Source organism: Schistosoma mansoni, chromosome W (assembly GCF_000237925.1).
Source record: "Schistosoma mansoni strain Puerto Rico chromosome W, complete genome".
NCBI lineage: Eukaryota > Metazoa > Platyhelminthes > Trematoda > Strigeidida > Schistosomatidae > Schistosoma > Schistosoma mansoni.
The window spans coordinates 42,730,069-42,745,066 of NC_031502.1; the positions used below are offsets into that span (position 1 = coordinate 42,730,069).

Consider the following 14,998-nt stretch of genomic DNA (forward strand, 5'->3'; position numbering starts at 1 on the left):
AGTAATAAAGCAACATTTGGTATTATAGAAAAAAGTAGAGATTCTGTATTTTACAATGGTGTTGTTACCATAGCTGATTCAGATGATGTTTTTGGTGGGGATCGTATTTGTCGCTTAGATTTTACAAATATATTATTCCTATTTAATGTCTTATATCAACTCGGCGCTCAAATACTGTGAAACTATTCGCTCTAATTTAGACGAGAGTTCTTATATGTATTATGTTATTACGTTTTATGTTATTAACATTCAACTCCGGTTATATTTCTCATAGTGTAGTGGACAAGAACACGAGTGAGGATAATCGTTTGTATTTAGGCACAAAATTACAGAATATCTCAGTAAAATATGAGAACCATATAATAAAAAATTAATTGGCAAACTATCAATCTATTGTCTCAATCTTGACCGTTCTTTCTGCAAATATCAGTCCATAGTCATTGATTATTATTGTTCATGCATTTTCATACCAATTGCGTTTCCTTTCCGTTCTTTTACATTCACTGTCCGACCATCGTTATATACTACTTATGTGGATATAAGTAACCCACGGCCTAATAGTATGAATGATTTAGCATTTAAATAGATTTATTTTACGAGATGCAAATGTGTATGTACAAAAAAGGGTTATAATTAAGTTTTAGCTTTCTATACATGTTAAATTTACTGAGCAAAATGAATATTTTATAATTGAATTCATGAGTCAATTGAAACTAGATCACCATGGAAAACCTGGAAGCATTGAACGGCCATTTCGTCCTATTATGGGACTCTTCAGCAGTGTGCATCCATGATCCCGCTTCGTGAAATTCGAACCCAGAACCTATCAGTCTCGCGCGCGATCGCTTAACCACTAGACCACTGAGCCGGCATCCAACGGTGTTAATGTCTAACTTTCATTCGTATACTAAGAAATCAGTTTGATGACTTTAGATCAATATTCAATATTTTCCATGTTTTATATCACGTAATTCAATAAGTCACATCATTTTATCATCATTTATGTTACCAAATATTTATTCAAAAGTTGGTTTTCTTGTTATGAATAGTTCTAGAGGGAAATACGATAGAGTCTTATACATAAATAAACGATAGTAATTTTTGTAAATAGGGAGTACAATAAGTAAACTTATATGTATACTCAAGCAAGTTAATTTGAAGTTTAGTATGTATTTCTATATGTTATAAATAGGTATGGTTTTGTTAAATGCTCAAATGTTCTTTCGAATATAAGTAGGCAAGAAACACCCGTCTACATGCATTTTAAACATCATACCGAAGAATAGCACACTTGATTGTATTCATAATCTAGAATTATATGTTCTGATTTTTTAATGTAAACAAATTAATGCGAAATCATAAGTCAAAGAATATCATGGTAATCAATGTATTCCAGAAGATGTTTCTATCTAGTGCAGATGTGTATGAAGTGAAGTATGGAATCTCTGATATCACTTAACACGAAATTCCAAACTAAATGTTGGACAGGTCTATTATTTCAACTAACTCCTGTAGATCAATTTCAAATTATTCCCTGAACTAAAGCTTGGGGATATGATTAGTCTTCTTGATTTCAATAGCTGTAAAGTTCTAGTCAATATGCTTAGAATTTTTGTATAAAATTTTCGAATTTATAAATAAAAATATTTGATCAATTAAGTTTTCCTAGGCTAAACATTAGGAAATATGATACTAGTTTCTACATGGTGGTCTACTGGTGTATATGAATCTTATCTCAGTGATAACGTCTGCAATTATTGCACTGAAAGTTGTGCAATCGTGCTCATGTATAGCGACAGTTTTCCCGAGTTTGGGAACATATCTTAATGATGAGTGTTATTCAGGAGGAAATATGGGTCCATGAATTCCTAGCGATCACTCTCAACCGCTAAACATTATTTTTGATAGTTTATTAGAGTTTATTTTCCGTAGTTACTTTAATGAGTTAATTTCACCATTTAATACAATTTTAGGGCTTGAAAATGAAAATTAGTTTTGATAATTCTATGAACAAGAGTGAATTGTGATTAGATTCTCCAATATAACAAAAAGAGAAAGAAAAATTACGAATTTTGATTTTTCTTTTTTAGGAAATTAAATTCGACTTATAAGCGATTTCAATCAAACTAATTGACAATTAATTTACTCTAAGTTACTTATTTATTCCACTTGTAGTGAGACATTTTATGAAAATAAGTGATCTTATCACTTACCTTAAACCATTTAAGTGTTTAACTATTTGATTGATTGACGAAGTTTATAACAGTTTTCAAAACAATGATTGTCATCTGCAAACACTTTAGATAACAAATAGTCAACTATGAAAATTTCATATAAAGCTCCTAGATATTTAGACAATTGAGGTAAACCGTCAGTAAGGAGAAAATCTGAGATTCATAAGCAGCCTAATTATAATTACTCGACAAAAAAGTAGTTAACTCCTAACAAAATTCACAGTTGGCCTAGATTTTTTAGGTGTTCAGAGACCCATCAATTTGATTTATTCGCATCACAATTAATATCGATGATTTCGGTCTAATTATTATTCATTTTGAGACAAGTTGAAGTGCGCTTTTTAATCATTCTCATCAGAGCTCTAAAAACAAGTAATTCAGTGGTAGGGATATTATTTCAATAAATATACTACACAATCGTATATTTGTGAGAGTTTATAGCTCCATAACATAAAGAAACATAAACCATTAAATAGCTTGATTACATTAATGATAACAACACAATGCTGTGTAACTTCTGTAGGGCAAGGTGGAATGAAGAACTGGTGCAAAAAACTAATAAACTAACATTACATCACAGTGTGTACGAAGTAAGATAATTAATTAAAATGTGTTTGTGAGAAATTAAATGAATTAATTTGGGAAATGATTAATAGTTGAAATCAAGGGTATATGAGAAATAACTTCAGAGAGGTAGACATTTTCATGTGCATAACTTATGGATTAAAAGTAAAATAATAGGCTAAGACTATGGAAAGCCTAAAGAAAAGATAGATTTATTTTAATCACAAAGTTTATACTTCACCAGGTCGATATCTAATAAACATAGTTAAGTATTCAGGAATAAAATCTGTAAAAACTTTACTCCTAGCCCTGTAGGAAACAAACTAAGATATTTTCTCATATTCAAATTGAAAGCCAACTTTGGCTACGGGATACGTGTCTTGTAGATAAATGTACATATTTACAACCAGTGAAGGGATAGATTATTCATTACAGATACAGAAAAACTGTTTTTATCTCATTCAAAAGGTGTCCTCATATTTGTTCCAGACAAATATTTTTTTAAATCATAACAGAAATTCAGTTACTCTTCAAATTCCAAATTCCTATAAAGGTGGATAGTGACTAGCAATAGAATCCCGGAGGCGCGTTTTATCCTATTTAGGACTCTTCAGCTGGAAGTGTCTGCTTGTAAATTAAGGCAATACCGAGGCAATCTTCACAGTATACACATATTCGAATAAGAGATTGATCAATTGCAGTGCTAAACATCAGTTGGAAGGTATTTCTTAAAGAATGATTTCACCGCTACTGATGATTAACACTTACTTACTTGCTTATGCCTGTTACTCCCAATGGAGCATAGGCCGCCGACCAGCATTCTCCAACCCACTCTGTCCTGGGCCTTCTTTTCTAGTTCTGTCCAGTTTTTGTTCATTCTTCTCATGTCTGTCTCCATTTCTCGGCGAAATGTGTTCTTTGGTCTTCCTTTTCTCCTCTGGCCTTCAGGATTCCATGTGAGGGCTTGTCTTGTGAATCAGTTCGATGATTTCCTTAAAGTGTGTGATTAGCACATTAGTAGTGAAATATCAATACTGTTCAATAAAAATCTTCACAAAAAAAGAAAAACTAATTCTAATAACCTAGAACTCACCAAAAAAAATTCATAAATTTAAACAAAAAAAACAAAATAAAATTGTCATATAGAAACTGATTATATAAAAATTTATTTATATTTCATTGAATATATGTATAATTATAATTTTTTTTATTTTTTTTGTTTATTTTCAATTATTCAATGACTGAATTTTCGTTTATATATATTTTAAAAAAAAAAATGAATTTCATCATTGATGCTTTTAGTGAAAGTAAGTTGGTTGTTTATTTTAATGGTTCATTCTGTTTTAGAATGTTTAAATGTTGTGCAATATCGTGTTTTACACCTATAAATATATGTTGTAAGTGTATATATATATATATGTGTATGTATGTGTGTATGTGTGTTTTATCAATAAATATATTTAATGATAATATTAGTTATTAATAAATTATTATTTTGATAACTAAGTTTATCCTTCCTCCCCCCAACCTGCACCGATTATTTACCTTACAAGCAAATTCACTTAATGAAATGTTATCGAATTTGTAATTTTTATTTATTTATGTCAATATTATTAGAATTAGTATCACTTAATGTTCATATTTCGTGCTAGGTAAATCAAAAAAAAATTATTCATTTATATTATATAGAAATGTAAACAAACAAGTAATGGATTTTATTTAATCAAGTGTTAAATAGAAAGTTTTGTTCAGAATTATTGACGAGTTTTGATCGGATAATGATAATAATTATGACAATTTTAAGACATCTAAACAAAATATATACAAATTTTATAAGAGATGAAACTATTTCTATGTTAGTGTTAGTATGGGGTTGTAGAGATTGTTAATTTCTGATTGAGATCATGAATCGTTTGATGTTAGACTACCATTTAAAACCTGGAAGCACTAAACGGCCATTTCGTCCTGTTATGGGACTCCTCAGCAGTGCGCATCTATGATCCCGCATGCGGGATGCAAACTCAGAACTTATCAGTCTCGAGCGTAAGCGCTAAACCTCTACACCACTGAGCCGGCATCTAATAGTGCTAATGTCTAACTTCAACCAATCCACGAAATTAATAATATATAAATAGCTTATCTTCAAGTCGAACAGGGTTGAAGAAAAGGAGAGCTTATTATTATTATTACTATGTTAACACAATATACAGGCAGTTTTGCTCATCGGTTGACCGAAATATTAATACTGCTTTCATGTTACACAATATATTCTTCTAAGTAGTGAGCGACAAATACAACCCAATACTATTTATTTAAAATATTACGGTAGAAGACTAAACTTTCACCGTCATTCTCCCAGATTCTATAAGATACAACAATTATTATAATACGTTCCGATGAGATGTAAAATGGTGGTTAGAGGCAGTCGACAGGAAACCCAGTCGACAGGAAACCCTGGACTCAGGGTTTCATGCTATTTGCCACTCAACAACAATGTGTGCTTGTAATATTTAGGGGACTGGTACATCCTGACGGACTTTAATTCTGTGTCACTCAGCCTCACATTCAAAGATGTTGCCATTCAGCTAACTTCAACCATCAACGACAAATCACCTAGACTAGTAGCCACATCGCCACTTGATGGATATGATTCGATCTGAACATATATATATATATATATATATATATATATATATATATATATATATGATTTATCTATGACTCTCACCAGTAAGGTACATTACATTCCTTGGAAAGTGTATGAATGATTACCGGCTATAATCTACCTTGTATATGACATAATTGTTATATTTTCAAGAATCAATAGCTACCAAAAATGTTTACTGGAAAAAGCGAAGTACAAGTCACTGATCAAAACTGATGTACGGCTAAAATTAGTTCTTGATGTTAACCATCTTCAAAATAAAAATTTCCATGTACCTCCTATGCTGCGACTCCAATTTTTTCTTTATACAAAATATTTCTAATACGTTACTTGTCATTTAGAATCATGTTAGACATTTAAATAAATTTAACTTGTGCATAGCTGGGTAATTTTTTTACATATGTAATTTTCTTTACATAATGTAAATGATATTTGTTTTATTTCTTTTTAAAACAGTTAGTTTTTATGAGAATGCTTGATAATATGTAAACTAATGTATTGTATGTACGTTACTTAGCATGTACATTATTTTACCAGTTTCTCGCATTGTAGTAAACAGTTTAAAAATTACTTTACAATAATTCAATCTTGGTTTGGTTAAGTTTAGTAAGTAAAGAATATTTGTACGACCTCATGACTTTCTGTTATTCATATACAATGTCATTGTTTAATGAATAAAATTAATCGTCATCAGTAAAAACCACTCACTGAGATATTTACGATGAACGGACAGTAATCCCTTCATCAGTACTATTTTTCAAGTTCATATAATTCATTATAGATGACATTCTTTTGAATTTGTGAATAAATGTAGAGATCAAGTAGCTATTCAAACTGTATAAACATTATATTTGTTGAAGTATGGTAAAAATTATGAAGTACAGTTTAAAGCAAGTACATTAAGTCTGGAGAAATTCAAGCAATGGATACAAATTCTTCTATTTGTTCATCTCATACCATTTTTCTCCATTATTATGATAAAGAAAATTCTTATTTGAAAATAATATTCATCTCAGACTGACATCACATTATCAAAAAAAGAAATATAAAAAGATGTTCTATTTTATTATAAGATTTGTCAGCACTAGATACTCATTGTCTGAACTTAATACATGGATTCTGACTAAGGGTATAAACAAAGCGGTACTTTGAAAATCAATGAACGTCAAGTTTGTGTATCCGGTTATTTAAGAACTCAAAATATTTTATTATTAGACTGAATTATTCTTTGGAATTATTTGACAAAGTAATCCAGTTCTTTTTTAATGTTTGGAAATAATCTTCATTATAACTTTGGTATTTAAACAGTTTTCATACTTCTAACATCTTTATGGTAGATTAGTTAAAACAAGATAGATAGATTTAGAATGAATATTATTTTTCTAAATTAGGAGTCAAAAATTAAATATTCTAAATCTTAAGAAAGTCAAGAGATGTTAGATAAAAGCATGGCAGAGACTCATGTTGTAAATACTTTTTATTTGAACACATCGATACTTATAAAAAGATGTATCTTTCATATAAGTTTGGATAACTAATCTGTTGTTATAAGGCAAGAATAACGAAAAAAATTATGATGAATCTGAGAGTTGAATTAAAAGAAATCATTATCATGATTTATTGGAATTATTAAGAATCAAAAGACTAGGCGGAATTTAACTGAAGTCGTTAGAGTACTAGAACAGCCATGTAAAATTCACCTATATATTTTTGTTGTCAAATACATTTGTATAGTGTTATACTACAACCATTTTTTAATTCGCTTGTTTGAGGATAACTTTTAACGATTGTTTCTTTTTTACATTGATTTTATTTGAAGCTGAAACATTAAAAGATTTATGCCAGCATCGGAACAAGCCTTCTTCTTCTTGTGACAATCAAACAGGTCTTGATCATTCAGAGTTTGAAGAGGATGATTCTACAGTATCAGGAATTTCCCATGCACATATCACATCAGAGAATTTCGCAACACCAGATGATACACAAAAGTTTCAGCTCATGCATACATCGCCATCAGAACTTAATCCTTCTATCTCAGCTTCTTCGCAAAAGTATAATAGTATACCTGTCTTACAAAGTCCCTTGGATGTAAGCATTAGTCAGATTGACGGAACGAGTGAAGGAGTGACACGAGGACCATTACCTCCCCCTCCTCCAGATCTATATTCATATATTGATACATTTGATGATATCTACTTGACAGAAACAAATAATCAAGGAAACTATCCATGGTCTCACAAGGTGTATAATAATGCTCCGAAAGCCGAATCAATGAATAACTTTCCGAATCATGTTCAACAGCCATCAAATGATAAACAACAGAATGATGTGAATACCGTTTGGCCTGAATCATGGATGTCACCAATGAAGCATGAAATAAAAGCTACGAAACACAATTAGGTAATAAACAAAATATTTTTTCAAAACAAAAAGTGAAATTTGCACATTTATTTTCATCTCTTACTCTCATCCTCTCTTCAGATATTAATAAAGTATGATGTACTTTGATAATATCTCGTTTTTTTTTTCATATTGTAAAACAACACTACAATTTTGTAATTTAACCATGAATTTACTCTAAAAAAAACTTTTTTGAGTGAAAAACAAATTACGCAGCATTCATTTATACAATCTACACATACAAAATTGATTTTAAATTTTAAAACAGCACTTTTTGTATAGATTGAATAATTTAAACAAATATTTACAGTATAATTTACTAAACTTTATTTTTCTCCATTTTATATGCATAATAAATTTTAATTTTTTATATCTTATAGAATGAGTTGATTCTTATGAAAATGAGTTTAACTACAAGTTGAATAACCTTCCGATAGAAAGTTACTAACCTATTTTACCACCAAGTAGATAAAAATTGAAGTTAGACATTAACACCGTTGGATACCGGCTCAGTGATCTAGGTCCTGGGTTCGAGTCTTGCGAGGCGGCATCGTAGATGCGCACTGATGAGGAGTCCCACAATAGGACGAAACGGCCATCCAGTACTTCCAGGTTTTCCATAGTGGTCTAGCTTCAACTGACTCGTAATCTCAACTGTATAAAAGTAGATAATAGCTAAAAACTCATTGATGTTCAGGTACCTATATTATTGATTACAGATTGAAACTAGAATATATTTTATATATTTAGATAAGTTTTTTCTCTGATAAAATAAAGACAAGGAGAAAAATAAATAGTATTTCTTAAAGTAAAGAATACAATGCGTTTTCGCTTAAGTCCATCATCTAAATAAACACTTCAAATTGGAATTCACAATTAGTAAATTTTGAAATGAATTCAGTTGAATAACATTTATAGGTGAAGATTTAATGTGAATTTTATAACCGCCATACAGTAATTTATTGAAGGAAGATATTTACGGAATACTAGAAATATTTAAATGGCAAGTAAACAGAGTAATTGTGTCTATCATTAAGTTGAAACGAAGATTGGGAATGATAATCATGAAATCGGAATAGAAATAATCTCTGTAATAATTGTAGAGTAAATTAAAATCACTTTTAAAAACGCAACAGTAAAGAATGGAAGAGAAAGGAAATAATTTAAGTAGATGCAATGAAGCTATGAACTAAGGCCATGGTGAAAGGAAGAATCTTAAAATTTGTTTTGGTACCCCCATAAATCAGGTTCGAAATTGTACCAAACAAAGCTTCTACAATATAAATTAGAATAAGATGTACATCTCCTGGCATCTTTAGCTAAATTCTGTAGTCGATATTCAAAGATGAATTCGAGGCTAAACGTCATGAGTATATAACATGTAGTGAAATTGGAAACGTAACTGACTAATATCCACCTGAATACGACGAAAAAGCAACCTCAATGGACTTAAGTTATTAAGTTTGTTTCACATTCAACGCTACTGATTCGGAAGTAATTAGAGTAAGCGTATTAAAAAGTTACTATGGTCCTATTTGATAATGACTAGATGTTTACTTGATACGGCAAATTATAATTTCTGGAATTGTTGAGATATTTCTACTCGTGACGATCGTGTTTGTTTGAAATCAGATTTAAACCAGCTATCTGGTTTGTTTTTTATTTTGGATAGCTGGAACAATACGTAATACAACGTAGTAAACCTGTCCATTCTTATCATAAATAGTTTCATTGTACTGACACAAAATATATAAGATGATAAATGTTTTTACCTTGCTAGAAGTTTTATTAGTGATTCTACCGTATAGTTTGGTTCTACTTACAGCAATAACAACATTTATTGAATACACAGAGACAGAACTCTGATTATTGTCATACATTTAAATCAATGTAACAGTTTATAAAATCTTCAGTTTAAAAAAATGGCGACCTTGTACATGTTCATAATAAGCAAAGATGGATAGTGGCTGGCAGTGTAATCCAGGATGTGTGTTTCGTCCTATTTAGAACTCATCGGCTGAATGTACCTGCATCCTAGAGTTGTTGTTCACTCTGGGACTTAAATGAAATATACGACTTTAATTGAACATTTATGAAGAGTTTCAAACTAGGTAGTTATGTAGTTATAAACAAGTTCTTAACTGTGAATAGGAATTAACAAGATACACAGCAAAGGAAAGAGGATAATGATGCTAAGTTGAACAATAAGAAATATAATTTAAAAAGGAATGCATGGAATTAAAAACATCAATTATGGAATGACAAACTAACTGTATAGTGAGGAAAGGGATAGAACTATACTAAAGTTACCTATTCAAGGAATATGAAACTACTACTTAGTGTTTTCCCATATAAAGTCAATTTTCATTGAAACAAAAATTACCTTGAAATTCTATCGAATTTCCATAAAACCAAAAAGTTATGGGTATTAAAAAAAAGTATAGACGTATACTTTGGTATTTACGTCAAAATAATGATTTCCTTTTAACCATTCACAAACAACTTTGAAAAATGAATAGAGTATGATTTCGAATAGGTTTTGAAGCATCATATATATGTGAACAAAATTGTTTTCTAATTAGATCCTCATCAGGATTTACTCTAATATACAAATAAATTTAACCAATCAAATAGATTTCACATTTTCATGTAGTTTTCAACTTCAAACTTGACATATTTTATAAGGTCCATAGTCAAATGGTTTACTGAAAAACGAATCGAATGAAAAATATTTTACAGAAATGATGAGAAAAAAATGTGTTTTTACGTTTGTTTAGCTAAAAAAAATTAAAATATATTCTAATTGTCTTAAATTTAGAGCATTCATCTGTCATAGGTTTGAACGAATCAGCCTACAAGTTTCATCACCAATCTATTTGACTAAACTATGACATTTTAAGTTACAAGCTGATCTTAGTTAGACTGACATTGAAAATCAGAGAACAATGGACAGCCATTTCATCCTAGTATCTGACTCAGTAGTGCACACTAATAACCCCACTGTAGGGGGTTGAACATAAGAACTTTGGTTTTGTGCATGTATCCTCAACCTATAGATCACTGTGATTCCATCCACTGGGATTCTTGTTTGTGACTAAAATTAAGAAAAGTTCACAGTTTTACCATACCTTCTCATACTATGATGCTCCGCTCACCAGTGATTTCCTTCATAACCTTCATGAAATCCTTGTATAAAGTTGTGAATCAGAAATGTTGACAGTGAAACATTGCCACTAATACCATCGGAAGATTGTTATGCTATATCATATAAAACCGTTTAAATTCACCTTAATTAGATTATAATCCTGGTATAACTAATTTAAATGGCTTAGTAGTAAATTAATTTTCATTAACTGATTTTAAAGTCAATTATAGTGGCTTATCATCTGTTTGTACTTAGGCGTAATTTCAAAGTGAAATTTGATTTTACGATTACGCTTTTTAATCATTAATCAAGTATAAGCAACAAATTTAATGATCAATTAATAAAATGACTTTTGGGAAAGAGGGTTTTTTCGCAATAATAAAATTGTAGATAGCATAAGATTGCGTGATGAGCCTCAAGAAACCATGTCAGTTGTAAAACGTGTGTTATAATTAATTATGACTAAGAAAGTACCTCGATATGTGCAAAAATTTGTAACTGGTGGGATGTATGAACATATATTTTAAATGATGTCAGTTTGAGATAAAAACTGCTATCACAATTCATTTTGGTTCCTACTATCATGTTCCGAGACAAAAAATTAAACAGTATTGTGATTATTTCTATAGATTTAAACAAATATGAAAAAGGTTAATAGTCTTGTGATGTTTTAAGAAGTAAGATAATGCAATTTGGTCCACAGAATCAGTCACCTATTGATTCATCATAATTTATCGACGTAAATTTAGTAAATATAAATGTAACCTTTTAAAAAAATGGTAAATTTTATCATAGTATCATTAGAATCAAATCTGTTCTTTCAATTGTATATGTACATTCATTGGTTATGAATACTATTCCAGACACAAGCAACCGACATTTCGAAGTGTCTAAAATTACCCAAAATGAATCTCAACGTTATTAAACTGTATTTACGTTGCATTTTCAGTAAACAAAATAAAAAATGGTGATTCTTGTTCTTCTAGCTTCATACAACTTTGTTTTTATTCTACGCTAAATTTGTCCCAGTATAATTACTTTTTTTAACAAACTATTCAACCATGTAACAATTTGAATCAGTTTTCTACTAGCTTAGTCAATTAAAAGAGTTTTACATAATAAAGCTCTAATGCTTGTTGCCTTGAATTGTATTCTCAAATTTATATATGCTTCATTGAATGTATAATATATTGTTTGTATAATTAAGCAAGATTATAAAATTGTTTAGTAGAGTTTCACATAACATTTAAACTAGTAAATGATGAACTTGGAACTTATTAGGAATAACAGTTTGAATGTTGATGTATTTATCTATCTAAACTTAACAATGAAGTGACATTATATACCTCACTTTTCATCTGGTATTATGGCATAATATCAGACTTATCTAATTACATGAAGACTATATTTGTGTTTCATTCATAAAATTAAATCTGTTTCAGCAAATTATGTATCAATTAAGTAAAAGTGAACAGATTGGATAATTGAAATACCTTAATGTGTGTCACTTACAATGATAACTAGGACTAAAGTCTTATCAATAAGTGATAGGTGATAGACTTTTAGATTTAGAAAATGTTCTAGAAGAACCAATTGACTGTATCATAATAACAGTCTTTATAATTACATTACAGTTCATGTAGAAAAAAATTTTAGTGACTTAACACTTAATAAGCCTGTTGAACAATTGAACTACCAACGATTAACAGTCCTCATTAAAATGTCTTACAATCTTGATGAGTTGATTTTCAATATCTATGATATAAAATATGTTTCACAGATTTAGCTTCGGCAAATTTTTTTTTAAAAACAGAGGGGTGATTCGAAATTATTTGAAGGAATCCTCTTGCTTTAAATTAAACAATGAAAGAGGGTTTTTGGAATTAAACGGAAGATAATGTTTCAGGAATACGATAAACTTAATTTAGATACAATCTGTATCACTGGTATCTCCTCAGAAACCCATTCGCTAAATTTTAGGATTTTGACATGTATTTTCTTAACATTTTTGTAAATTGCAAAGTTTTTGTATCATAGTTGAACCTGTCGAAGTTGAAACAACTGGTAACAATTTTCAGATGAAGTTTATACACCTTTTAAATGATTACATCCTAGATGAACATTTCACATGTTTAACGGTCACTGAATTATATTCGTTGATGATGGACGACAAGGTTAGGGATCTAAAAAATTAATTTGTAAGTTGTTGGATTTTTTTAGGTCAACTTATAATATGAACAAGGGTGCATCTACTTTAAAATTAATATCTCAAGTAACGAACATAAATCAAGAATTTTATAGCTTCAAATAAATTGAGCAATGGTTAAAAAGCTAATGATAAATACATTTTTCGCTATAGATAATTGCCATCATCTCAGTGATAACATTAAAAGAATAAGACGGATGACTGTGGACGTGTGTGTCACTGCCATTAATCACTGTCAGCAGTTTGTTTAAAAATATTCTATTGTTTTATATTTGAGAACCGCCTGATGATTTAATTAATTAAAAACGAAAACAGGTATTTAATTAAAGATGGATATTAGCTAGCGGTGAGATTCACCGAACACATTTCATCCTATTCGGGGCTCGTAATCCAGAAGTACTTGCACCACCGGGTTGACATTCACTACAGGATTCATACTCAATACCGTTCACTTCAGGCACTCAACTTACCAATCTTAAATAGGACTAATCGAGCATCTTGAATTCAACTGCTATATACTATCCATCCTTATTCAAATACATATGACTTAACGACAACATCGAAACCATTCGCACAGGATACATGGAAGATGAAAAAGACCTATCAAAAATTCAGTGCTTAAAATTAACAGTGGGAAGATTAAAACACGTATAAACAAATAATAAAAACATGAATATCAAAATTATCTGTTCAGTTGTTACAGATATTTAGTCAATTATATTTTAGGTCAATAATAACCGTAGTTTATGAAAAATTTGTCTGATATATAAATTAGACCTTAGAATTCTTTATGTTAACGTAATCTTTTGTCCCACAAAGAAGTACCTGTTGATTCCATATATATATATATATATATATATATATATATATATATATACTTCCCTGTTATGATGGCAGAAGTCTTTTAGCTAAAGAATATGCATATCCATGAATATATCCTACGATTTTCGAGCCTTCGTTTTCTAAAGGCTTCTGCTAGATATCAAACGACAATGGCTATTTGTAAGCAACTACGACAATTTAGGCCGAACTAGTATTAGTAATTTATATTTATTGAATTATGTATCCATACTGTTGTTTAGTGTAAATTCAACTGATAGGTCATTTTAGAAAGAATAATCAAATATTTGTTTTGAAATGGAATGTTTAAGACATTTATTTATTACATGCATTACTTGACTTATAACCAGGTATAGATACATTTTGTGTTCATCTCCACTTAACAAAATACATGGCAGTTGTACAACTTAGTGATATGAAAGAGGTAATTTATATGTAATCCCATTTTAGTTCCCAATTATATAGTTGGAAAAGGCTGAAACAGACAAATGATTGTATATTCAGTAAGCTTAGAAATACTCAAGTTATTTTGTTCGGAAAAGAACAAAGTTCATCAATAATGTAGAAAAATTAAGCAAGATATTATTACTTGAATTTATTAACCAGATAAACTTTGAGACTAGATTATACTTTAACACATGGCTATTACCTCCGATAGAAGTCAATTATGGGATTCACATTGAACTTTTAGACTTTTTCAAAGTATGAATTTCCCTTTGAATACATATTCATTCCTATGAAGTTTAGAATTCTCGGTCTAGTGTCGGCTATTTTCTGATCATTGGTCAACAAACTAATCGGAGCTTTCTTCTACAAAATAAAAATAATATCTACCATATCATGGAGTTGTTGTTTAAAATATACTACCTTCTTAAAAATAATACGATCAGTACAATCTTATTATTATAAATTTTCTTCTATTTATCGTAACTAATGGTATAAAA

General features: G+C 29.8%; 1 protein-coding gene across 1 annotated transcript in view; it reads left to right on the top strand.

The window, feature by feature from the left end:
* Smp_171480 (hypothetical protein) overlaps positions 1–7,932 on the top strand; it is a gene marked incomplete at its 5' end in the record, with an annotated part of 11,681 nt that extends 3,749 nt beyond the window's left edge. Inside the window, one exon of the mRNA XM_018789780.1 lies at positions 7,283–7,932. Coding sequence (XP_018655189.1) covers positions 7,283–7,863 — 581 coding nt within the window. The 3' untranslated portion in view covers positions 7,864–7,932. The remainder of the gene's footprint in view (positions 1–7,282) is intronic.
* Positions 7,933–14,998: the final 7,066 nt, after the last annotated feature.